At 42.1% G+C, this 26,788-nt stretch overlaps 1 protein-coding gene across 1 annotated transcript in view; it reads right to left on the bottom strand.

Moving 5' to 3' along the window:
• Positions 1–391: 391 nt before the first annotated feature.
• The window catches only part of SLC1A3 (solute carrier family 1 member 3), a 75,041-nt gene continuing 48,644 nt past the window's right edge, over positions 392–26,788 (bottom strand). The window contains exons 4-10 of the mRNA XM_067730528.1: positions 17,607–17,811; positions 14,227–14,269; positions 11,167–11,459; positions 8,437–8,670; positions 7,691–7,885; positions 4,555–4,689; positions 392–2,722 (exon numbers count right to left, since the gene is read on the bottom strand). Of these exons, the coding sequence (XP_067586629.1) occupies positions 2,518–2,722; positions 4,555–4,689; positions 7,691–7,885; positions 8,437–8,670; positions 11,167–11,459; positions 14,227–14,269; positions 17,607–17,811 (1,310 nt within the window). The 3' untranslated portion in view covers positions 392–2,517. The remainder of the gene's footprint in view (positions 2,723–4,554; positions 4,690–7,690; positions 7,886–8,436; positions 8,671–11,166; positions 11,460–14,226; positions 14,270–17,606; positions 17,812–26,788) is intronic.

Raw genomic sequence — 26,788 nt, 5'->3', positions numbered from 1 at the left:
AGGTCAGACAGGAAATTACTTTTTTTGGAAGAACCAATGGTGGCATTACACTTTTCTAATTAATCCCAACATGGAAATGATTCAATTTATTGGAGAAATCTGAATCTGAGGTGAACAAGTAAATGCATGCTGTTACAGCAAAGTGCTTCCCTCACCTCCTCCTGTTTCCAGTTCTAGGAGTTGGGCAGGGAGAGTGTGTCCTTATTTATTTTCCTGTGGTTGGCTTCCCCAGCTGGGCCTTCCAAGATTTTACCTAGTAAAATCTTAAAAAAAAAAAAAAAAAATCTGCATGGCATCCTTCCCAGCATTGTCCTGAACTCATTGCAATACTTCCATGAATGAAAATTTTATTTTCCTTCAGGGAGAAGAACAATAACAACATGCAAAAGTATAATGTAAAACTAATTTTTTTCTTTATTGAAAATACATCTACAAGGTAATGCTTCTCAGTCCACACTGGGTGCATGTAATATGCAGAGCCTGTGATGGGCTGGCAAGAGGGTCATCCCAGAGGACCTGCTTTCCATAAGAGATGGTTAGTATAAAAAAGATCACATTGTGTAACAGTTAATTTGACACGATTAATTTTTACTCTACTGGTGTCATGACAGCCATGTACATTAACTTTTGTAGTGTATTTCCCAAATAGAGCCTTGACATTAAATGGTTACTCCACCACAGCCTAATGTTAACTTTTGTACACATGTATGTAATGCTCGCGATCTACATAAAAACATCTCTAATTGTATATCAGAGGATGTATGTCTAGATTTTCAATCTGTTAGCATAATTAAGTCCATTCCTCACCATTTTCAGTCAGAAACTCAAACACAGCTGGTATTGTCTGACAGCTCGCACTTCACATCTTTGACTGGATACTCCTTAGAGGGTAAAAAAATAATCTCCTCTAAACCTGGTAGCTGCCTTGCCTGAAACTAATACCCCTAGTGTTTTTTTTTGTCTTGGAACCACACTGACATGACTTCATACTGATTCATCTTCTACGGTTTCTCTCAGGGACGCAAACCAAACCAAACCAAACCCCACTTCAGCTGAAGGTTTTAAATGATTTGGTGAATGGAGTTCCAACACAAAGAAATATCTTGTTTCTGTCATTCTAAGAAATTTTGATGATAGTCAAAAACCTTTTCAAATAAGAGACCACCCACCCGGTTCATGGACCTCTAGTGGAGAGAGAGCTCATTCATTTGACTTCTTTAAAACGTATAAGAAGTGACCTTATATTTTGATCTGCAGACTTCCTTAAGGAATGATTTTTGAACTGAAAAGAAAACGTGTTTCAGGTTAAAAAAAAAAAAAAAAGAACCTCTCCTTTTAAAAAAAACCTTCCTTAAAGATGACTTATAATCTTGGTGTTTTAAAATCCTCTCTTTATAATGTCAGCCATGCTCCGTTCTTTCCTGGCGATCTTTAGTGTTCCATAGTAAGACCGTGAGCACCCTTGCTAAGTTGCTAGTCTTACGTTTTATTTTCTAAAAGTCTATGGTCAGTTGAGGAGTGGTGGGAGATATCCTTCCCAAAGCAGTCCCTTTAGTTTGTGAAGAGTAGGAAAGAAGGGAATACTTCCCCTGTTGGGAAGAACTAAGCAGAGTTTCATGAACAATTCCACTCCTGGAAGGGCCTCCAGCCAGGTGACTTGTGTAACTGACATTTTGGACACAGGACCTGGTAAACCACCCAGCCATCCTGCCCCCACTTAGAAATGTTCATTCCCAATAAATGTCTATTCTGAAAGTCTCACGCTCCATGGAATGATACTTGCTACAGGATGTTCTTTCAGGAAATGGAGGGCAGGCTCTTTTACGGTGCCACAGGATTTTTGGGTGAGAATCGACCATAAAGGCATCTAAGGAACTCGCTCATTTTACAGATGGGAACACTGAGGCCTAGAGATGAGACGTAACTTGCCCATGGCCACATGGAAATTTCACTTTCTGTGCCTCCTCACAGCTGTGCTGGGTGTGTATTTGTATTGTCCTGCTACTAATAAAATAAGGACACAAATCATAAGAGAAAGGAAAAAAAAAACCCTTGTAATGACCAACCGATAACCCATTGCTGATCAAGTTGTTTTGTTTTGATACTAAAACTGAATTGTATTCTGAAGGATTCTTAAATTCTGAAAGTTGATTTAAAACCATGTTTTTAGCCTAGTATTTGTTTTGACTCTTTAATTTGTAAGAACTATCACATTTACAGGATTGCGTGCCACATAAACTTGTAAGATCTGATCAAGACTATTTTTGATCTCAGTACCTTATTAGATAAGACTAACATGAAATGACTTAAAAATTTCAAACGTGGGATGAAAACTATACATTTTGGCCACTGCAAAATCCCCCCTTGTTTTTGGATGAATATTTCCCAATCCTATCAGGGCAGGGAGGAAAAGGGAGGTAAAGGGCTGACTGGAGAGAATGAGTTGAAATGAGATGGAAACATTGTATAATGATTTTCAAACACCTGGTGCTCAAGGAAGCATTTCTTTGTGTTAGTCTACATCTTGGTCTCACTATCAATGGATTTCTCAATTTCGCTTTCCTGGGCAATCAGCTGATATGGTTTCTTCATTTCATTCTCTTCAATCACTGAGTTACCCATTTCGACGTCCCGGTTCTTCAGTTCATGCCGTGACAAGTGTTCAACAATGCCGGCTCCCAGGGAGTCTCCCAGCACGTTGGTGGTGGTACGAAGACGGTCCCTGGGGAAGGGAGGGGTGGAAGGAAAAGCGAGGCTCCTGTGAACATCACGGGATTTCAGCTCACGTTTTGAACCAGCTGGCTAAGTCACTGGGGGCAACTCTTAAAATTCTGCTTGGTGTAGCCACCCACTGCATCATTCCATAATAGACACATAACATTCAAAATTGTAGTTACTAATATATATCCGTATAATTAATAACTTATATAACTTATAACTAAGGATATATATTAGTATTAATTTTCAGTTACTAATTAGAGTACCAACAGTAGGAATGACCCTCCCCTTTCTCCTTTTATTTAAAATTTTTCTTTGGTTCTCTTTCCTACCACTCACTTTCCTTTTACCAGAAGGTCTCAGAAGTGTGATCTAGAGACCGCTGGGGGTCCCTGAGGCAAAAACAATTTTCATAATAATGCTAAGATGTTATTTGCCCTTTTCCCTCTCATTTTCTCATGAATGTCTGTCTAGTGGAATTTTTCGAACAAACAACACAACACAACACCAAAGATAACACAACAGATTGAATGCAGACGCAGTTAGTCTTGTATTAAGCTAGACATTAAGGAGATTTGCAAAAATGTAAAATGGTATCATTCTTTTCCCTAAATTTTTGGTTTGGAAAATGATATTTTTCCATAAAAATGTTATATATGTTAACATGTAATGAATGGATTATTGTAACCTTTAAATGAATTTAACATTTAAAAAATGCCTAAGTTTTTCTAACATGATAAATATTGATAGATATGACCCACACAGATAAAAGCTTTGGGGGTCGTCAATTTTTAAGTGTAAAGGGGTTGTGAGACTAAAAACTTTGAGAACCACAGCTTTATATTATAAAAGTCTTCACATGAGTCAAGTAGTGGCTGTGGGCCAGACAGTGAGCTGAATGCTTTCCATGTGTCAATGCATTTAATTCTCACAGCACCACCGGGAGGTAGACGACATTATTGACTTCATTCTGCAGAGAAGGAAAGTAGGGTGGCTGGGTAATCTGGCCGGTGCCACACAGGGGCAGGACACAAACCCAGATCCAAGTGACCATGGAACTCATGCTCTCAAGTAATTATCTTCCCCCCACTTATTGTGCCTTGAGAACACTGAACTTTTTGTGGCCATTAGATCTACCTCATGGAGTCTATGTAGACTCCAACACCTACTGTGTCCTTCTAGGCTGTCACCTTGGGCATCCTGGGGAGCAATTGTAAATGGAAGGAAAAGAAAAGAGGCAGAGAATGTTAGCTGGAAGGGTGAGGGGAAAAGGGCAGAGGGGTGGGCCCTAGAGGTTAGGGTCTAAGGGTGCTTTTCTTGAAACTTTCCTCAGAACCAAAAATCAATTCCACTTAATGACGCCAGCTCTCTTCCCACTGTCTGCACAGCTGCCCCACTCGCTGTTGGGGTCAGATGGGAACATCTGCACTATATTATGCCATTGGAATGGGAAGACAAGAAGAAAGCCCGAGGCAGCCTGGGAGGCCCGCTGTTCGGTCCCAGCCGCCATGGGGATGTGTTGTGCAATTCAGAAATGGCTTTGCTGATTTATGTTGGCTTTGTAGACAACGGGTTTCCCAATCCCCAAATGGTTTTATAGAGCGAGAAGCGTAGCAGCCAGATGTGCCCCGAAGGCTGATAAGGGAGAGTGTGCATGGCGCCTGGGGCTTGGTGGCCAGATGATGGCAGGGATCAGGCAGGGAGGACAATTTAATTACAGGCCAAGCCTCCCCTCTTCATGGAGCCCTTTGGGAGGGGCGCCAGGCTGCCTGGTGCCCTAGGATGACAGAGGAGAGCCCCACGACAGCAAGCCGAATGCAGTCCGAGCGTACTCACAGGAACCAGTCCACTGCGATGATGAGCGTGATGTCTTCGGTGGGCAGGCCCACAGATGTCAGCACGATGACCATGGTCACCAGGCCCGCCTGAGGAATCCCAGCTGCCCCGATACTGGCAGCCGTGGCTGTGATACTGTTAGAGGAAGTCCCCAAACAGAAAACATTTGTTTAAATCTCCCGAGATAGAGAGCAGACCCTGTAAAACATGCACAGGGGCGATGTCTGACTTGCCAAGTTAACGTAAGACGACGTGCTTTAGAAAACTGTAAGTGAGATGGTGTAAAACCCATTGAGCTAATAATCATATTAACTAATATTTATCAAATGCCTATTACGTGCCTCCTGATTTGTTAAGCATGGATTACCTCATTTGTTTCTCACAACAACCCTTAGGAAGTTGGTCCTGTTCTTACAGCTGCTTCTAAATGAGGAAACTTGTGCCTATATACTTTTTCACGTACCTGGAAGTATTTTGCAAGGTCTAAAATACTGTACAGTTACAAAAACAATTTGTTTCTAATAATTCCCCTAACCAAGCAGAGGATTGTAAAGATACTGAACTTTACAGTATGGTTACTTCGGTCAGAAAAAAAATCAAATTTATTAATTCAAAAGCAAAATGATTTATGAACAAGGTTCTGTAGCACTAGCAATATATATATATATATATATATATATATATATTTTTTTTTTTTTACTAGCAATATTTTTTATGGAGGCAGTGTGAACCTCATTTGTAAGGCACATAACCTGTCTGGGACTCAGTTTGTTAAATATCTATTTGATAGGCTTATGTGAGAATGTGAAAATATTTTTTGAATAATAAAGTATTACCTAGATATAAAGTGGTATTCATAAAGTAATAAGTCTGTGGAAGAGACTTCATGGTTCCCCCGCATTGTTCCCCTTGTATAGAGTGTACTAGAATGTTTAGCTGGCGTATGGCCGCCCACAATGAAACTATATTTCCCAGCCTCCCTTGGAGCTTAAACTAAGTTCTGGCCAATAAAACATAGGTGAAAGTGATCAAGCAAATTGCAGGTTGTGTCATTCCTCCTCCTCCCACTGGCTAAAATTTGGAGGTGATGTTGAGCCATCCTGGACCACCTGGATGAGGGTGATACCCCGGGGATGATAGAACCACAAGTTTGGGTCCCTTACACTGTAGAACACCTACCAGCCTGGAGGGCTTTGTGGAGTGGAGCTGCTCCACATGAGAGAGAAGTACAGTTCTATCTTGTTGAAGTCACTATAATTGTTATTATTATTTTTAACTCTGACACACGCAAATGAAACTTTTTCATAATGCAGGGCTTTTCAACCAGTATGTCAAGGTATGCCCGAGAATAGGTTATAGTGAACTGAGATATTGAGCTCCCAGCCCCAGTTTAGCTAGACTGGGCCTGGGGCTCCCAGAACCTCCAGGTCCGTCACCTCTGGCCATGATCAGCCCCATCATTTTTATCCCAATGCATCCTACGACTATTATCATTTCCCAATAGTACAAAATATGTATACAGAGTCTGACATAAATTATTTCTAAATAAACATATATAGACATACGCACACAAATGTGAGGGAACTGATAGAGATTTAAAAAGACTAAAGTGACATAAAAACCAAATACAAGCCGTAAACCTGGATTTGATCTTAGTCTGTGGAAAAAGCTATACAAGATATTTTGAAACAACTGGGGAAATTTGAATATAGGCTGGATATTCCAGAAGTGTTTTTAAGAATCTTACTATTGTGGTTATGTAGGAAACTATCTTTATTCTTAGGTGATGCATGCTGAACTATGTACAATGAAAGAAGCAAAAATGGCAAAACGTTAACAGTTGTTGGTTCTAGGTAGAAGATGTGTGTTGTAATATTCTTTAAACTTTCCTATGTATAAGACAATTTATAATAAAACTGTTGTGAAAAAACTAATTTATTTTGATTTCCAAATTGAATTGTTAATAATAATTAAAACACACACACACACACACACACACTAAAGAGCAGGGTCTGATCTGGATTGTGAGATTTTGTCTCCATTATACTCATTGGTCTGTTGTGCACGATGACTTTCATTAAGCAAAAAGAAGGGACAATATTCACATGTGCACATGGATATGCCTGGACTGTCTCCAGAAGGATACAAAAGAAACCAGCAAGCAACAGTGGTTGCCCCTGGAGAAGGAAACTAAGAGATTAGTGGAAGGTAGGAGAGGGAAAATTACCTTTCACTAGACAGCTCAAATAATAGTTAAAAAATAGGGCTTCCCTGGTGGCGCAGTGGTTGAGAGTCCGCCTGCCGATGCAGGGGACACGGATTCGTGCCCCGGTCTGGGAAGATCCCACATGCTGCGGAGCGGCTGGGCCCGTGAGCCATGGCCGCTGAGCCTGCGCGTCCGGAGCCTGTGCTCCGCAATGGAAGAGGCCACAACAGTGAGAGGCCCGCGTACAGCAAAAAAAAAAAAAAAAAAAAAAGTTAAAAAAATAGTCCACAAAAGGAAAATTCTCAACCTATTTGTCAGTGTGCTCTGTCATACATACTGCCTAAAAGTTAACCCAAGAGAAAATGTTAATCCAGTTTTTGAAATGTATTTTTATTTTCTAATTTTTTTCAATAAAAGCTAATGAATAATAAAAGCTAAAATTTCAATGCCTTTTATTGAAGTTTAACATTTTTTAAAAAGAGAAATATCCATACTATGTATTCTACAGATTTTAAAAAGAAAGAGCTGGATATGTTTATAGATGGTATACGGATGAGTAAATCAATCAAGTGGCAAGCAGTATGTATGGTATGATTCCATTAACTAAAAAAAAAAAAAAATGTGTGTATGTCTGTGCATTGGAAAAGGTCTTTGTACACCAAACAGTAACCCTGGTCACCTACAGAAAGATGAGGAGTCATGGTGGCAGACAAGTTTCACTTTTCACTTTATACATTTCTGTATTATTAGAAATTCATTATTAATAAATATGCACATCTGTAGTTTAAAAAAGTAAAAATCTCTAAATATCAAAAATAACACTGTTCCTATGAAGAGTCCCCTCTCCCAGTTTCTTCACTCAAGCCCTGATCACCGGCTCATCATTTAAAGTCGTTCTTAAGAAAAGGTCGCATAGAATGTTCCTTGTACCTGATTGTAATAATCTGTCCAAAGTTCAGGTCGAAGTTGTTAACTTGCGCAATGAAAATGGCAGCCAAAGCCTCGTAGAGGGCCGTCCCATCCATGTTAATGGTGGCCCCTACTGGGAGCACGAATCTGGTGACACGTTTGTCCACGCCATTGTTCTCTTCCAGGCACTTGAAGGTGATGGGTAGGGTGGCAGAGCTGAGCACAGTAAAACAGGACATGTCAGCTGACCATCCTGACAGTTCAGACTGTGCCTGTCCGTTTTGGTATTTTGGACAGAGAGTTCCTTCCTTTCCCATATCCTAAGTGAAAGGGAACTAAGTCAGCACTAGTATAAATAGGGGAACAGGGCTAGGGACAGTGGGTCCCCTCACGGGGTCATTTGGCAGCTCCTCTGCTTCTGGAGTCCTCTGTGAGGCATCACTTGTGATTACTCCCCATCCCCCAACAAGAGCCTGTGCCAACGCTCGGCCATCTCTCCCTTAGGCAAATGGCAACTGGACGAGGAAGATGAGAACGGGCAGGAAAGGATAGCTGATTTCCATTTTGTCCCCTGAAAGGGTATATAGCCAGCTAGTCTTTGAATCCCAACTAGGTCTGACTAGCATTGGAGTCAAAAAGCCAATTCCTATGTCTGGACATTTAAAACCTGGAAAAACACACCCCCGCCCCTCAGTCTGAAGGTTCTGGTTCAAAGTAAAGTTTGAGATACATTTTCTGATAGAAATAAGCCACGGATGTATGCGTACCTGGAGGAGGTTCCCAGAGCCGTGATGAGCGCTTGCAGCAACCCGCCGATGAAAACCCAGGGGTTTTTCCGTGTTACCAAGAAGTAGAGGAGGGGCAGGACAATGACCGCATGGATGAGTAAGCCCACGATGACTGTCACTGTGTACATGGCAAGCTGCCCGCCAATGACTCCCATGTCTTCCATCTCAACAATTTTCCCTGCAATCAGGAAGAGGATGCCCAGAGGGGCGTACCTATGCAGAAGCAACACACGCACAGTTGGAAGTCTGATTTCCAACAAGCTATTCCACAGAAATTACCAAGTGATAAGAAAAAGTCAGAGGGTTGTCTTCCAAACTTCTCTGCGCAGAATACTATGAGGACTTGCAGAAACTATGAACTTCTTTCTTTTCTTTTTTAAAATATAAATTTAAATATAACTAGTGCATAATTAGGCTTTCCTCTCACTCAGAATTTCTCTAGGTCACAATTCTTTTTTTCTCCTAAACCAGAAAAAAAAGGCAGGTTCAGAGGTTTTGCTACTCACCTCTTTTTTTTCCTAAATAACTGTCATTTCACCACACCTGGGTCACTTTGGGGGTCCTCAGATGCCACCATCCCCCCATCCTGCTGTCTCCTGCTCCCCTGCTAAGTACTCTGAACAGTCAGAATCCACCAAACCAATATCCGGACTTCTGGGAGCATTTCCCACGTCGGAGCCTGACTCCCAAGCTAAAGCAAGATGCACACGATGGCATTTCAGTGTTTTAGATTTGCAGACAGCTCTCTTAATCAAGGACAACTTTTATTAGTTTTTCCCATATTACACACTACGTACAGTATTACTTAGTATCAATCTTTTTTTATTTAAATAAATGTACTCTAAGAGGAAATTGTATGTTACAATGCAAATGAAAAACTAGCACCATTTGCCATAAGTAGAAGGCAATCATAAAATAAATTCAGAGCTATCAAAGTTAATAACATGCATGTTTGTACTACCACAATCAGGTTATGGGTGTTCTAGTTAAGTAATTATTACCCACAGGCTGCTACTGCCATTTGTGATCTTTCGCCTGTAGACTTGAAAGAATGAACAACGGAGACATGAAATGTCTTGTACACATTGAATCAAGGCCCCGCTCTCTTTGTCCGATGTGTGCTGTAAACTACAACCCAACTCACATTACCCAAAACAGAGAAGCTGATCACCCTTCAGGAGAAGGGTCTGCTGGGAACTGTGGAGGACTTATTTCATATTGAAAAATACAATGGTTCTTTTAAAAGTCCTTTAAAAACACAGGCCAGGAAATTATAAGAGTACCTGTTTTCAGAAATGTAATAACTCAATGCTGAGTGTGCAGGCAAACGTACAGCTAGAAAAGCTACATGTGAGGTTCATTCTGCAGCCTTGAATAGGCTTCTTTCATAAAAGAGGTGAAAGGTGGAGGCATTTTAATAATATGAAGATAAATGTCCACTTTCAGCTCTGCCAAGATTTCCAAGGAGGGCCCCCAGCATTTCAATGGGGACTCCTGGGGAGACGACATTCTGATCATCTTTGTGCCCCCAAGTTCATATCCTTCTTGAACAAACTCCTGAAAAATGGATTTCTCTGGGCTTTGGGGGCAATAAAGACAAAGGATATTTTTAATCATGATGGTGAGGGCTTTTCTTAGAAATGGATGTTTTCCTGCCTCAGGTGCCAAGAGGGAGTCTGGATTTAAAACAAAGGAAAAAGGGAAAGCAACCCTCACAGGAGGCCTAAACCTATCACAGGGTTCTCTCCCTGCTGGGAGAGTTTACTTTCCAAGGTCAATGTTCCTCTGTGGATTTAGTCTTTTCCTTTGTCTCCTGCTCTCAACTTTCTTTGAAGGAAGTTGTGTTATAAATTGTGGCTTGGCCTTCCATAATACTTCCCATGAGTCCTTCAGGCTTGACGCAGAATGGCCATTTACACTTCTTTCTTAGGACTGAAATGGAGGAGAGCAGAGCTCGGTTTTTCTGATGGTCTAGGGGCTTTTCCCTCTCCTGGGAATGCTCTTCTCTCAGTACTTTGTATGGCTAGCTGATCACCCACCTCCTCAGAGGCCTTTCTGTCCCATCCAAGGCAAATTTTAAGCCTCTGCCCCAGTCACTTTTTATCACCTTACATCATATTACATGAAAGAAAACCTCATGTTTTATTATTATTTTTTTCCATAGCACTTGTGACTAAAGCACATGGATGATTTGTTTGTTTGTTTAAGAATGTAAGATCCACACAAGGTCCTACTGTATAGCACAGGGAACTATATTCGATATCTTGTCATAAACTGTAGTGGAAAAGATTTTTAAAAAAGAGAATGTAAGATCCAGGACATCCTTGTCTGTCTTCTTCATTGCTATATCCATGGTACCTGGCATTAAATGCTTGGTATACAGGAGACAATCAATAAATAGGAGACAATCAATAGGAGAATGAATAACTAATTAGTTATCAAATGGAGGGATGAGGAATGGTATCCCATCAGTGCTGGAGTAAGGGAGTTGACACCTTTCAAAAACAAGGAAGCAAACTTATGCAGACAGGCTTGCAGATATGTTCAAGGCCACTACCAGCCCAGAAAGTTACTGATTTTCTTGTGCTTACCCGAATGAGATCATTGCAATTGGCCATCCTGCCTGGTGGCATCTTCCTCAGTACAGAACACAAGTTGATGGCAATAAGCATCTTCTAGATAGCATACATAGCAAATGGAAATACATACCACATTATCACCGCTACCAATCTCATGATGGCTTCGTTAAGAGAATCAAAGAACTCTCTCAGGGCCTGGCCCTGCTCCTTCATGTTTCCAATCACAAATCCGAAGCACATGGAGAAGACAACTAGTCCCAGGGCATTGACCCCATTCACAGACCCTGGCACTGGGACTAACTCCTCTGTGATCCTCGTCAGAGTCTCCATGGCCTCTGACACATTATTTATCACGGCACCCACAAGTGTTTCATTGGACTGGATGGGCACTTTAAAGCTTCTCTTCTCATAGTTGGTTTTAAACTTAAAAAGAAAAGGCACAACAGGGATTAAAGGTAATTTTTGCTTTCTTCTTTTGTACTTTTTGCTCGGATTTTCTATAATGATATACATTACCCCAAATTCAGAGAAAAGTGTTACACAAAGTATCTATCTACCCTGTCTGTCTATCTATCTATTTATCTTCTATCTATTTACTTATCATCTATCTAATCTGTGACAAACCTCTAATACTTCCTCAGCACAGACAAACACACACACACACTCAAATACACAACAAACCATAATAGGAAAGAGGTTGAAGATGGAGTAAACAGATACAAGTGCTTCTGCTTTTTTCTGAAACCCTAATAAAATGACTGTAAATTCAAATATTCACAATAATCCCTTTACCCTCTATGGGTTCATGTTAGGGGATCATGGACAAATCACCTAACATCCCCTTGCTCATATTCCACAGCTGCGAAACAGGGGTAACTGTGCTGGTTCTACCTCACAGTGTTGTTGTAATGATCAAATTAAACAGAATATATGAGAACATCTGGTAAACTTTAAAGCACTATGCTAATGTTGGCTAGTGGCGCTCAATAACAAAGCCCTTCAGGGACTAGACTTAGTTGGAGACTTCGGTGAATATTAAACAATTTAACATCCCCAAAACAACATTCTTCAAAGTATTGCTGATAGTATTAGTTCTTAAGAATAGTTGCGTGAATAATAGTTGAGGATGACAACCCCGTTCTCAAGTCTATAGAAGAGTCTCCTCTTATTCAAGAGATGGTCTTTTCCCTATAGCTTCTGCAGAGAGGCCCCAGACAGAAAAGGCTGAGCGTATTACTGTGGCTATTTGAAACAATTAAGCCCATCTCTCTATGATTTTTAACGAGAGTAGAATTTCTGGCCTTCACATTGACGGGGGTAAAGCACCAGAGAGGGTAATAATCTATGGATGTTGACTGGATCTAGAGTCTAGGTGAAGAAAGCACAGCTGTACACGAAGGGCTGGGCCATTTCTCTACCAAGAGTAAATGGGAGACTTTTTTGTCCAGTGGGAAAGCACTATTCCCAAACAAGGACATGGCCAGCTGTCAATACTGTAGACATATTCCCTAAACAATCAGTGGCACTGCCCGTAATTTTAACAAAGAAACTGACACCTTTTTGTCAGTCAGCTCTCCAATCTCTATTCTACTGGGGTGCTTATGCATTTTATGGATTGTCTAGGGTGAATTTTCAACCCCAATTAGCCTTTCCTACACCTCCAACTCTTTCCCCTTAGACACAGTTTGCAGCCTACACAGAAATTGCAACCTCATTTGCATTCTGATCTAAGACAAATAGATCTGGGATGATACATTTGCTTCCCTTTCAAAATCCTGTAAATGCAATCCCAAACCAAATACAATAAATCTTCCTGAGTCAGCACTTTTCCCAGCGTTGCTAGAAATCAGCATTTTTGATGTCACCTAGTGCCAGCTGACTAACTGGAATAGTCAGCTCTGTGGTGCTGGGGTTGGCTGGCTGGGTTGAAAGGGGTTTATTATTTATGATTATAGTTGTTTTGAATAAAGAGAGTTAGATTTTGCCCTTGCAGGCTTTTTTTGTTTTTTTTAAATAAAGAAGGAATTCTGTTTGAATTTTGCAGTGCGCACATGCATTACCTATTAAAAATGGTCAATACAAATTTTAAAAAGGGAAAAAAGCAAAGAGTGTAAAACCTGGTCCTCCACGAGTTCGGAGTTTGATTTTGTTTGTTTTACAGATCCCAAGCACAAGGGTTAGGGAATTACAACAAGGGTGAAGTGACACCATCTGGAGAAATGTTCGGGAGCTATTATTTAACAACTAGAATGTCTAGTTGTTTCCCTTTTAACATCTTGGGCAACAAAGCTTTTTTGTTCAGGTGACGTTAGAATGAACTTTACTAATTTTATCCCCTAATAGTAAAATGTATTTGTGTCTTCAACACAGAGAGCCAAGAGTTGCTTGGATTTGGGGCTAAAGGGAACTGGATTTCACTATGGCCTCCTGCTAGGTGTCTCATCAGCCTGGATACCCCTTCCCAGGAAGCAGAACAGAATGCAGAAGCAGAAAGAGGATGGAATTTGAAATCAACACAATGAATTTGAATTCAGGTCTGCCATTTACTACCTGTGAAATCTCACACCTACTACATAACCTCTCTGAATTATCATAGATAAGTTGTCTCATCAACGAAATGAAGACAATGATACCCGTCATATTTATGTGAAGAGCAAATGTAACATTAGTGCTTGGAAAAGAGGGGACATTCAATACATGATGGTGGCAGTGCTTTCTGATGTGGTTCCTCCTTTAGAATCTCTAAGGCCCTTAGTAGACTTTTAAAAAAACAACCCATTGATTTTTAAAATCAAACCCAGAAACTTGAATAATCTCCCTAATCTTTAAAGCAAGCTGTAAATATATCTTATACTGGAGTTTGCTTGCTTGGTGAGCTTTTGTTTATGGGCTATGGGGGAGAGGAGAGAGAGTCTCCTGATTAGCCTTCTTAATAATTAACAGACTTAATGAGTCATTTGTATGCAAGACATACAGTGTCTGGCAACTAATTAAGCCTTCAGTACAGGGAAGACCACCCCCCTCCTCTCCCAATTCCCCAGAAAACTCTAGTGCTTTCCATCCGCTTGGCAAGAGAAGTGTTTCTTACTACAGAGAAATGGGAAAAAATTAAATTAAATTAAAAAGAGAACCCTACTCTGTTTGGTACACCAAAGAGGAATTTTAAAGGTGAATTAGTAGCTGTGTTTACCTGTTTAAAGCAAGCTTCCACCAGATTTGGAGGGAACATATTCCTGCAAAGAAAATAATGGTCACTTGAAAAATTCCCAAATAATAAATTAGTTCCTTAAATACTTTTTCATTGTGTCTAAGGTAAAGATGGCACTGAAATAAGCAGCAAATGGAAAAAGAGAAAGATTTTGGTGGATCTTATGCAATGGGACATAGGTCATCTCTCAGTGTGGCCCATTTAGTTCAAGGAAGTCCCGAATTCAACTCATCTGTCCTTTTGTCAGACAATGGGATTTTTCATTCCAACATCAAACCCTGCTCCTAGGAAAAACCCAAGCGAGAATGGAAATGCCTTTATCATAAGCATTCTGGTTAACTGAGGTATTATTCAATAATGGCCATTTTGGTATCACGCCATGTGTTTAAGGACCAAGTGCTCCGAATCAAACGTCACGGTTAGACTGTTCTCCACAGAGTCCTCCCAAAGGCCCTCTGGGGGATGAGATATTGACTCTGAATTGCTAGAGCTTCTGAGGCTCTTTGGTGACCAACAGGGAGAGGGCCCACAAAATTTGAACTTGAGGCCCATGTGGCAGGGTTTGTTACTGCCTCAGTGCAGTGTTTGTGTTCATGGTGGGGAAGAAGTAAGGGGCAACACTCTCGCTGGGGAATCTGTAGCCAGCTGTATGACCTTGGCTAAGTCATGGCACCCATGTAGGTCTCAGCTGACTCATCTGTTAAAGAGGAGATTGGATTAAACTATCACTAGGTCTCCAAGACTAAAGACTGCGGGAGAAGGAGACATGACCCAGGCAGCTGGAGAGTCTGAGATTCCAGCAGGTGTGTGTCATCAATCAGATTTTAGGGTTATAAACTCTGGTTTCCTCCTACTGCCTAGGCCAGGGGTCCCCAGCCGCCGGGCTGTGGAGCAGGTTGTGAGCAGTGGGCCAGCCAGCAAAGCTTCACCTGCCGCTCGGCATCGCTCGCATTACCGCCTGACCATCCCCACTCCCCAGCCCCCGTCCGTGGAAAAAATTGTCTTCCACGAAACTGGTTCCTGGTGCCAAAAAGTTGGGGATCTCTGGCCTAGACCATCCTGTTTCTTTGTCCTTCCCATCTATGCTCTATGGGTCTGTTTCTACAAACCCTGAGAGAAAAGTGAGTTTAGGAGATTCCAAGATAAATGCTCGAACCAGGTGTCTGGGTGGGGACAGGTTAGTCTTACACTTGTCACTGGGGCAAGGAGGGGCAGAAACACACCAGACAGAGAATGACAAGATCCCAATTCTTTAAATAAGGAGTAGAAATTATACAGAAAGAAAATATAATAAAATACCCCTAATCCAAACTCCCTGAGGGTAAAGTTCCTGAAAAAAAAATGGTGAAAAGCCTTAATTAATTGTACGAATTAAATAAAGTCATTATCATTGGGTGCCAGCTTGGTATGAAATAATACAGACTGACTTGTTACCTTCGGATAATTGCGATTAACTCCCTGAAAAGGGCTTTCAGGGAGGTACCGTGGGGCTGCCTTGTGCTTACATACAGATGATACAAAGTCACTCATGATAGGTGCTGCTGAAGAGACCCTTTGTTGCCCAAATCACTCTTGAATCTACCAGCCACAGACCCATTCCTTGAGATGGCACGTGAACTCAAGTCCCTAGGAGGAGGTTCTCTCAGATAGTCGGTGGGGAATCCTTTAGAGTAGGTATCTAGGATTGGTAAGCCAGTCTGCAAGTACGTTGTAGAGAAGGGAGGAAAGGGCTAGGTTTGGGGAGGACAGCCTGGGTGGGCTACTTGCTGGAGGAACGCTAAGCAGGTGGGGCACTGAGAGGTCCGTGCTGGGATATCTTCCATTTGCCTTTCTCCATCCACTCTCCATCCTGCTCTGTGCCTGGGAGGCTGACCCCTCACCTTCTGGCTTCCTGTTGGGTTTGTCCAGTGTGAGGCGCTGACAGATCACAGGGCAGTGGGAGGAGAGAAGTGGATGTATATATTCTTCCGGCTCTCTCTCTGGCAGCTTGGGCAACAGCTTCCTCCCTCCAAATTAGAGCTGTAGCCCCTATCCTGAGGGTCCTTTCCCTCAGGACACAGCCCGTCCTGACTTCCAGTAATGGCTCCCTTCCTTTCCTCAGAGCCACAGGTGGTAACAAAACAGCTTCCTATTGCTGTTAGTCCTCTAGTGTCTCACCATCACTTGTAGCTTCCCTTTACCCTGCCCACACCTTTGCAAACCCTGTTCAGTGATCCTTCTGGGCTCGCAATACGCTTCCTACGAGCAACTGACCGATGCAAAGGCAAGTGTGGAGAGAGAGCAGGCAGGGAGGTGCCAGGCTCAAACTTGGGCTTACTTCTCAGTTCTGTGTCCAACATATTCTATCCTCAAGTCTGTTTCAAGTATTAGATAAGCTAATTCGTGATCAGTGTACTGTTTGTGTATAAAACAATGCTAAAGAAGCCATCCTTTAGTCTTTTATTATTGATCTGCCAAATCCTTTCTTCACAAATAGTACAAAAGGAAAACCTTGGGACAGGTATGATCAGATGATCTCTAAAGTCCCTTCTGGAAATAAATTGTCGTGTACAATGGATGATGATACAGATCACAAGTTCCACATTAGAAGAGTCCAATGAACAGGCTATACTTGAAAGAAAAGTAGCCTTAGAGAGGAAGACTTGAGAAAAGTAGGTCAAGAATTATTGAAAGGCATTATGTTAAGTGAGATAAATCAGACAGAGAGAGACAAATACTATATGATTATCACTTATATGTGGAATCTAAAAAATACAACCAATTAGTGATTATAACAAAAAAAGAAGCAGACTCACAGATATAGAGAACAAACTAGTGGTTACCAGTGGGGAGAGGGAAGGAGGGGCCAATATAGGGGTAGGGGAGTAAGAGGTACAAACTATTAGGTATAAAATAAGCCACAAGGATATATGGTACAATGCAGGGAAGAAAGCCAATATGTTATAATAACTATAAATGGAAGATAACCTGTAAAAGCTGTGAATCACTATATTGTACACCCGTAACATATGTAATTGTACAGCAATATACTTCAGTAAAAAAGTCACACACACAAAAGAACTAGTAATATTGCAAGGTGAGCTGCACAGTTGAGAGGATGACTGAGTGCTCAGGTTCCGAATCCTAAAAGCAGGGCTCTTAAATCCTTATCTTCTCCTTGCTCTTCTCACCTCTTTCACATGAGATCAGAAAACGGACACTTACTTCAATTTCTGTTAGAAAGAGGTAAAGATGTGACCTTCATTTCAAGCCCAGCAGAACTGGTTGAGTCAGATACCTCTTCTAGGGTTTGATCAGCTCCCCCAATAAGAGGAGTTGGGTGGTCAAAATATACCCAAAATGATGGGCTTGCAAGGACGTACCTGATCAAGTCCAGGAAGGCGTCTGCAGCTGTCACTTGTACAATTTTGCCTTCTCTGTGCATGTTTTCCTTTGTGCCCTTCCCAGGATGGATGATGATGACAATGATTATGCCAATCACCACGGCAATGATGGTCGTAGTCATGTAATAGACTACAGCTCGCATCCCCATCTTCCCTGACGCCTTACTATCTAGGGCCGCCATTCCTGGGGAAGGCAAACAGAAGGAGATTTTCAGCAAATCAGTTCAGGGAATTTTCCAGTGGAAGGTCACGGGAAGAGCATTTCCTTCACCACTCCCCTACCCTCTCCCACCCAGCAATGGGATTTTATACATGTTATGAGAACTTGGCACCAAATTTAATCAGGCCGTCAACGAAAGGTGAAGGGAAAAAGCCATGGAATGGCTAGGCATCAGCTGTGTCAGCAAACACGTGATCACCTATTTTCTGCCCCAAGAATTGATATCATGTGGCTCTCTGATGGTTTGAAGGGGCAATCAAATTCTTTCCTAGGTTGCTACTAGTTGGGGAAGATGTGAGTGTTAATTAGTGAGTTTTGTGTGTGTGTGTGTGTGTGTGTGTGTGTGTGTGTGTGTGTGAAGAGATACCTTAAAAGATTTCTGGCAGAATAATCTAAGCATATCTCAAGTTCTGAGCACTGTGCAGACTCACACAGATTAACTGTCATTAAGTTCTTTTATAAGAATTATTATTTTATGTATGTACTTGGGAGTCTTTCTTTTGGGATATATTTACGTAAAATTTCAGCTATTCTAATCACCTACTGATTTATCTTCAATTTACATTTAAAGTAGGCCAAAGTTCTCGAATAGCTTCTCTGTTGTTTCATTTTATCTCATCTCATCACAATTTTTTAAAAAGAATCATGTTGGTGGGGTTCTTCTCATTTTTGCACTCTGTCTTCCTCCACCTTGTCCCATAGGCCTGGAGTATCTTATCTCATGGGAAACATTCTTTCCCTCATTTTTAGGACATCTTCAAAATCTACCTCAGGCAAGGCATTATCCCCTGTGAGAGAGGAGGTATGACTTTGAAGGTTTCCCTAACTGCTCTAGCCAATGGAACACATCTCCATACCTCTTGGGATGGAAAAAAATTGGAAATGACCCAAAACTCTCAAGAGATTAAGTCATCTTAATAATAATATGGGCTCTTCTGTTTCATTAACCATTTCCTCACTTCTCTTCCTTCTTCCTCCTCCCCAAATCCGCTAAAACACTAAAATCCAATTATAGCATCATCCAATTATAGTTAATCAAACTATTTTCCTTACTATTTAAAATCATGATTCTCTAAACGTATTAAAAGTTTATATTGTATTTCAATGATCAGTATCAGATTCTAGTAGTGGTTCAACATGTAGGTAGTGACCCTGTTCATACCAATGTATTGATATTTAGAGTAAGGTAAAGTATTGAAAAAAACAGTGTCCATGATTGCCAGATACCTCGCTGGGTTTGCCCCCAAATCTTGATACAATGGTAATGAGCTCTATGGGAACTGAAGCCATGACCTTCAACTTATAATTTCATGTGTATTTGAATCATATCATTCATAATTTTCATAATAAGCACTTAGTACCTGCTACGTTCTTATTTGTAACAATTTATAAGGCAGATTAAAAAACAAATAAGTAACTTTCTAAGGTCTTAGTTAACACCAAGTAAAGTGAAGGGGGAACTTGAACCCAGATCTTGTGTAACTGAATTTAACGTGCTTTCTCCCCCTGAGAAAACCAACTACAGTCCCACAAACAAGGAGGCCAATTTTGACTTTAACGCATGAACTTAGCTTCTTTTATCCTTGCCCTGGGTTTCTTGAAACCCAGGATTAATACCCACTTATGGGGGAGGCTCCACTCCAACACTTCACCATCATTAAAAATGGGCTAATCTGTTCTCAGTCCAAGTGGTCCCATCCCCCCAGGTTCATTCTCAGGTCTCCATCATATCTCAAAACATCTTGGCTTTCCTGTGCTTGAAATCATTTCTCCCAGAAGGGGCCCACTCTCTTTCCCACCATTGCCTGAGCTTGTCACCACTGAAGCCTGCAATTCTTCGGTGGGCGAGTGGTGTGGGCACAAAAGGCCGGATATCTCTGCTAGGGGTACCAGGCGGCAGTATTTTCTTCCTCCGAGATGCTTTCTTTCCCTCTCGCCTTCTATTCTGTGGTGCTGTTCCGTTCTCTCGCCAACTCTTCTCTGCTGCTCCTGCCCACTATTCCCGACCTATAGCTATTCAGAGAGAGCGCTAAGTGGTCAAGGCAGAGCACTGGAAACCAACGTGGCAGACAAAGGAGGAGGCTTAAATCTCCCTCCCTCCCACCATGGGTGAGGGATGGGGAAAATTATACCAGAATCCACAGCTACAGGGCCATCGGCTCCAGGAAACAAAGTTTATAGGTATTTTTTTTAAAGAAATAAAGTTTAAAAAAAATGAAAACCGATAAGAAAGTATTTTCTCCATATGCTCTAATTCTGAAATAGATGAAGACAAACATTGAGGCATTTTTTAGCAATGAGCCCAGGAGAATCAACAGTCAAATGAGAGGCCTCACCAACCTCTGCATATTGACCTTGTTCCTCTGAAAGAGGATAAAGCAGCAGCTCCGATCGTTTCAGCGGAAGAGGGAATGCGTGGGAGTATCTTCATTAACCGATTCTCCACGTAGGTCCTTCCCCTAAAAGGGGTCTGGTGTCCCACAGCGGGGCTGCCTGCCCACTGCTGCTCAGGGTACCCCAGCATCCCCTCTCCTCCTTCCAATTCTAACCACTCCCCTTTTCTCTGAGGCAGGCTTGTAAAACTAAAGGGACCACTAGAAGCAAAGCCACACACTGTCATCAGGGCAACAGCAGGATGGATGTGGACAATCTGTCACAACACCGGGCCTGAAAGAGAATAGCCTTGATGCTGGTGGAGTCAAGAAAATGGAGGAAGAGCTCTGGAAGGTGAAACTCCACATAAGCAAGCTGTCATTCTTCCTGTCTCTTACCCAGACTCTGTGACCATCTTCTTTCTCCCGCCTCCTGAAATTCCAGACAAAGCTCTACGCTAGAGATGACACGCGTCTGGGCACAAGGGTAAAGTACTAAATCACTTTGTAGAAAAGGGAACTCTGGTAGGAAGTGCCCTAAATGTTTGAGAAGGGAAAAGTTTGCATTGAGCCTTGTCACTTTAAAATACATGGAAGAGGGGCTTCCCTGGTGGCGCAGTGGTTGAGAGTCCGCCTGCCGATGCAGGGGACACGGGTTTGTGCCCCGGTCTGGGAAGATCCCACATGCCGCGGAACGACTGGGCCCGTGAGCCATGGCCGCTGAGCCTGTGAGTCTGGAGGCTGTGCTCCGCAACGGGAGAGGCCGCAACAGTGAGAGGCCCGTGTACCGAAAGAAAAAAAAAAAAAAAAAAAAATATATATATATATATATATATATATAAGAAAAGGGCACTGTGGTGAGGGGGAAAGAGGTCCCTTGGGTATGTAGGTACTTGCGGGAGTATGTTATGACAACTATGTGTTCATCTAAATACGTATTTGAGAAACACATTCCAGAGCAAGTAGTAAAGATAATGATCTTGACTGGTCCCTTTTGCTTCATTTGATCTGGGCTTAGCTAAACCAGCTCCATTCAAGACATCCTGACATCTTTATTATGAAAACAATCTGTCATCAGAATTGAGATCCTCTTGAAACTCAGAGAAATACTGTATTGTCTATTGCTACAAATTCTGTGAGAGTTCTTCCAATTACAATGACATGTTTGTAAGTTTATATGTTTTGTAAATATTCAGTTAACTTTTGTGCTGGTTCACTAACTCACCAAATTCGCCCTCTGATCAATGGCACATATTCATCTAATTTCATGATAACTGTATGTTGTAGATATTGTTGACACCATTTGAAAGGTAAAGAGACGAGGCCAGAGATGTTAAGTAACTTGCCCAGTGTTGCACAGCTAGTAAACAGCAGTGGTAGGATTCGTACCCACAATCTCAAGGGAGTACCCTTTCCACTATACCTCAATTCTGATGGACAAGCTAGGAGTCACCCACATTTCACTTGCTTGTTATCCATGCTAACTTTCTTGCTTTTGAGTTCAATATTGAAATAAGCCACCTGACTGGAAGAAAATTTGACAAAGGGAGGTAACTGTGGAAAAACTCTGACCTTCCCCACCCTGAGGGGAAGTAACACTGGTCACTGGAAGGACTAGCCAGAGAGCTGATCAATCAGTTCAAATTCCTCTCTATTCCTAGAAAAACAGCCCAGAGCATGTTCTAATGGAGGGTGGAGGGTCATGGATATTTGCTGACTGTGGGCACATGGTCTTACTTTCTTTTCTAAAAATCAACCTGTCAATAACTGGTCATCAAGAAACTAATCCATCATTCATTCCTGAAAACCTATTATATGTTTACCAATGAGTATGGCATCTAAGAAAGATTGAACAAGACATTTTCTACAATGTAAAAGATTTAGACTTTTCTTCAAAATACCTGGGTATTTTAGGCAGCAGTCACTCTGAAGAGAGAGGAAAGGAAGAGAAGAGAGTTTCTTGATACAAATGGGTCAATATGTATTTACCTGATTATTTAGGCAATCAGTTCAGCACAACAGATGTGCACCAAGTTCACGTTGTTGGGTGGGGTGGGGAGGGAGTGTTTCCTAAATATGTGTATAGAACTCTCTAAGTCTATTGTAAATTAGATTTCTTCTGGTATAATATTGGTATGACTTCTCAGATAAATGAAATATGTATTCAGTCAAGTATGAAAGGGTAACATCAATAATGTCAAGTTCCCAAGGCTCTATTATTTGCATGGATTTTATTCTTCCATCAGCTAAAAATCTGTCTTATACATTAATGTGTCTCAGTCTATTCCCCCAATAACTCCTATTTCTGGTTTGAAATGTGAAATCTAAAGAAGAAGCGGTCTGTTATGAATTGTCTTTCTACTCGTCCTCGTGGTGTTTCATTGTTCTTCCAGGGCCACTGGATCAGCCCAGAGAGGACGGAAAAGGGGGGATGGCAACAGCTGATTCAAGAATATTGTTCTGTCTCAGTTGTTATTTTATTTTACATATACTCCTTCTCCACCATGGGCTTCTCAAACACTCATCTAATGAAAGCCGCCTGTTCTCAACCCTCCTAGAATTTCAAGATGGGCAAACTTACAAGGAAATCAAGGATGAGCTCTAGTATGTACCGTATTCATTTGAATGATTTTTTTTAATAAGAAAGTTAAGCTCTAGAAATACAATATACTTCATATTTACAGACTGAAGAATGAGCTCTTGTGTCCTAAAGCAGCTGCCCATTTCTGGAGCAAGGGCACACTGGAACCCTCAGCAATGGACAGTGAACAGGAGAGCCACAAAGCTCCGAGGAAAGGCGGTGAGGGGGAGGGAGTGAGTGTGAAACAAATGACTTTAAATCTCTGTCTAAAACTATGCGAAGGTTTTTTTCACTGAAATATTGTCTCTGGCTTCTTTATAGACTAGATTGGAAAAAAAAAAGTTCTATGATTCTAGGGGTTCTGGAACAGAAGGCAAATCTTTAAAAGTTAGGTTAGAAACAGTATCATAAGGGGCTTCCCTGGTGGTGCAGTGGTTAAGAATCCTCCTACCAATGCAGGGGACACGAGTTTGAGCCCTGGTCCAGGAAGATCCCACATGCCGTGGAGCAACTAAGCCTGTGCACCACAACTACTGAGCCTGTGCTGTAGAGCCCATGAGCCACAACTACCGAGCCCGTGTGCTGCAACTATTGAAGCCCATGTGCCTAGAGCCCGTGCTCCGCAACAAGAGAAGCCACCGCCATGAGAAGCCTGCTCACCGCAACGAAGGGTAGCCCCTGCTCGCCGCAACTAGAGAAAGCCCGTGCGCAGCAACAAAAACCCAATGCGCCCAAAAAATAAAATAAATTAAATAAATAAATTTAAAAAAAACACAAAAAAGAAAGAATTCTTAAAAAAAAAACTATCATAATTTTGCATCACAATGAATACGCTGGTTATAACCTCAGAATTTCATCGAAGAGACAATATTTCAAACTACTTGAGGCCAACCTCAGGCATTTTTAGAAGCACATTCTTCTTCTTTTTTTTTTTAAATCTGGCTCTTTAATTAATTAATTAATTTATTTATTTTTGGCTGTGTTGGGTCTTCGTTTCTGTGTCAGGGCTTTCTCTAGTTGTGGCAAGCGAGGGCCACTCTTCATTGCGGTGTGCGGGCCTCTCACTATTGCGGCCTCTCTTGTTGCAGAGCACAGGCTCCAGACGCGCAGGCTCAGTAGTTGTGGCTCACGGGCCTAGTTGCTCCACGGCATGTGGGATCTTCCCAGACCAGGGCTCGAACCCGTGTGCCCTGAATTAGCAGGCAGATTCTCAACCACTGTGCCACCAGGGAAGCCCCATAGAAGCACATTCTTCTTGAAAAATGGTGGTGCAGCGATTAAGAGTTCCGGCCCTGAAGTTAGAATACCTGGATTCCACTTCTAGCTCTGGTAGCACGTGACCTCTGTAAGCCTCAGTTTCCTCATCTGTAGAATGGGAATAAGGAAAGCTCTCTCACAGGGTTTTCATGACATTAAAGGGACTTCTGTACAGAAAGCACTTAGCATAGTGCTTGGCACATAGTAAGCATTCAAGAAACGTTAGCTGTTATTATTATTAATTAATCAGATAAATAATAAGCTACTCTCTAAGTGTTATTTGACCTGTCTGAGCCTCCATTTCACCTAGACAAGAAGATAATAATACCCACATTGCAAGTGTAGGGAAAACTTACGTAAAGAATCTGTACAAAATAGGTCCTTGATAAATGTTAGTTATGATTATTATATGACTCCCTCTACTAGAATTTTAGTGCCAAGAGAGCAGAACCATATGTCTTATTCATTGATGTAGCCTCCTTGCCCCAAACAGTGTCTGCACAGGAAGGCGCCCAGTAAATGTTTGTTGAATAGTCATTCTTACCACCACTGCGGCTGTTATGCCCGAAGGAGGCCACACACTTTTTAAAAAAGCATTTAGATTAGGCTCCTGTTCAAATGGCGAGCACTAAAGTTGCTCTTGTTTAAAGCGCTCTGCAATGCGGACTCACCAATTTTCATTGCTCTTCCCGCCAATTAATCCAAAATAGTGAGGTTCCTTCTATCTTGAAGAAGGAGAGACAGACCTTGTGGGGAGCGACCCGGTATCACCTGGAGCTTTATCTCCAGAGCTGGGAGGTCATCAGAGCAGGGCAGGAGGGGCGGGAGGCTGGCACAGCTCCATGCAGAGAAGGGAATGGAAGAGGGGGTGGGGTCTAACACGTGCTTAAGTGGGTCACGGCTAGTATTTTTATCCATTAATGAAAGAGGATAGAAAACAATAGAGTGCATACATGGGGTAAAGGTATTGTTTTGTGAAACTTTTTTCAGCTCTGTGTGTGTATGTCCGTGTGTAGCCAGGTCACAGTGTAAAATACATTTGTGGGTTCTGGTAAAAAAAAAAAAAAAGAAAAAAAGGTTTGCAAACACTGGTATCTACCCCCTTTCAGTTAATAGTAGAGGCTTTAACAAGGAGCCACAGGCTATGGGCTTCCCTTCCTTTCACCTTGCTTCTGATGCCCTCGGGCTGCCCACCCACCATACCCAAGACCTCATCCCATCTCGCTAGCGGGGACCTAGGACAGGACAGTGCTGATTTCTGGAATCTGGTCAACTCATTTGAACAGAAATTCTACAGACATTGTAACAAGGGAAAAAGTTTTAGAAAAGGTTTTTTTCGTGGAATATTGAGCAAAGAAAATTCTTTTACTTTAATTCGTGATTCTTTTGCTTTAATCAGTGATTCTTAGTGAAGAGAGTTAAACCATCTCCACAAAGAGCTGACAATGATTTTGTGGAATTCACAGGCAATTAAATCACAAGTATTCTCACATGGGTTTTCACCCTGGCCAACTTTTCCTTCCCGTTATGGCTGTTCACAGTCTCACAGAACTTGGCGTTTCATTCACCTATAACACCACTTAGTTTCATGAAGTTATACTGCATGAGAACGACAAGGAAGCTTCCTTACAAATTTACCACTTGTGATGGCATTTGTCAGGCAAGTTGATTTTTTAACTTGACCCTTACAACTTGTCAATGAGTCTTTTTTTGAGCTCTAGTGTGCATTAGTAGAATGCAGTGTGGAAAGGTAAAAGGGAAACTTCCTCTTTCAAAAGAGTGTTAAATAGAAAAGCTAGCAGAGCAGACACTAGTATCATTGGCAGAAAAAGTCCTATCATAAATCACCTTTTATTCTCAGTCTGGTAGGACTGAGCAAACGATCCCTTTTCCCCGGCCATAGACATCCTTGAAAATGAACTTTCACAGAAGGAAGCAGTGAGGGGAAGCAGAGGCCCAGCTTCAACGGCTGCTACCTCTCGTGTCCAAGAGCTTCTGGGTCCTTCCCCTTAACCTTTGGCGGGGGGTGGGCAGGGAGGGGGACTGCTTCTCCGGGGTACCAGCTGGTGAAGCCCTCTGAGTGGTCAAGCTTTGCTCTTCTCTACACTGGCCTTAACCATCCAATAGCCTCATCACAGCCTGACACAGCCCTGCCATGAATGGTTCCAGTAACGCGGGAACCTACCGCATCGACCTCCTCTCTCTCTCAGCAAGGTCTCAGGAAACTCTCAGAAGGGCCAGCTCTGAGTTTCACGTCTCACAGCCCATCGCTGCTGGCGCGAGCCCCACGGAGAGGTGACCGTTCACCCCATACACTAGCCCATCCTTCGCTCACGGTATTGGAATGTGCCACACAATACGCTTTTTTTGAAGAGGAAGCAGGGAGTCGTTCATCTTCTTTATGTGCGCTAAGCAGAGCAAGAGGGAGAGGCGAGTGGGACCCACGATGAGCTGGGGAGTAGTGATTAGTAACAGCTGACAGCCTCAGACCGAGACCCTTTCTTTGGTTACCTCATTGTGCAGCAGCTGAGCACAAAGGAATGACTGTCTTCTCGCCAAGACTTAGAAACCCAGGACCACAGAAAATAGCAGCTAAAAGAAAAAGCGTGGGTTGGGTGGTTAGGGCAAGGGCCAATCAGACGACTCTTGGTTATACCTGTGAAGCCTGGCTTTGAAAAGAGACCCCTGTGATGTGGAAAGTCATAGCCACAGGCAGTGGACCTTCAACCAG

The sequence above is a fragment of the Pseudorca crassidens genome, chromosome 3, assembly GCF_039906515.1.
Source record: "Pseudorca crassidens isolate mPseCra1 chromosome 3, mPseCra1.hap1, whole genome shotgun sequence".
Lineage (NCBI taxonomy): Eukaryota > Metazoa > Chordata > Mammalia > Artiodactyla > Delphinidae > Pseudorca > Pseudorca crassidens.
This window is presented reverse-complemented; position numbering and strand designations above follow the sequence as displayed.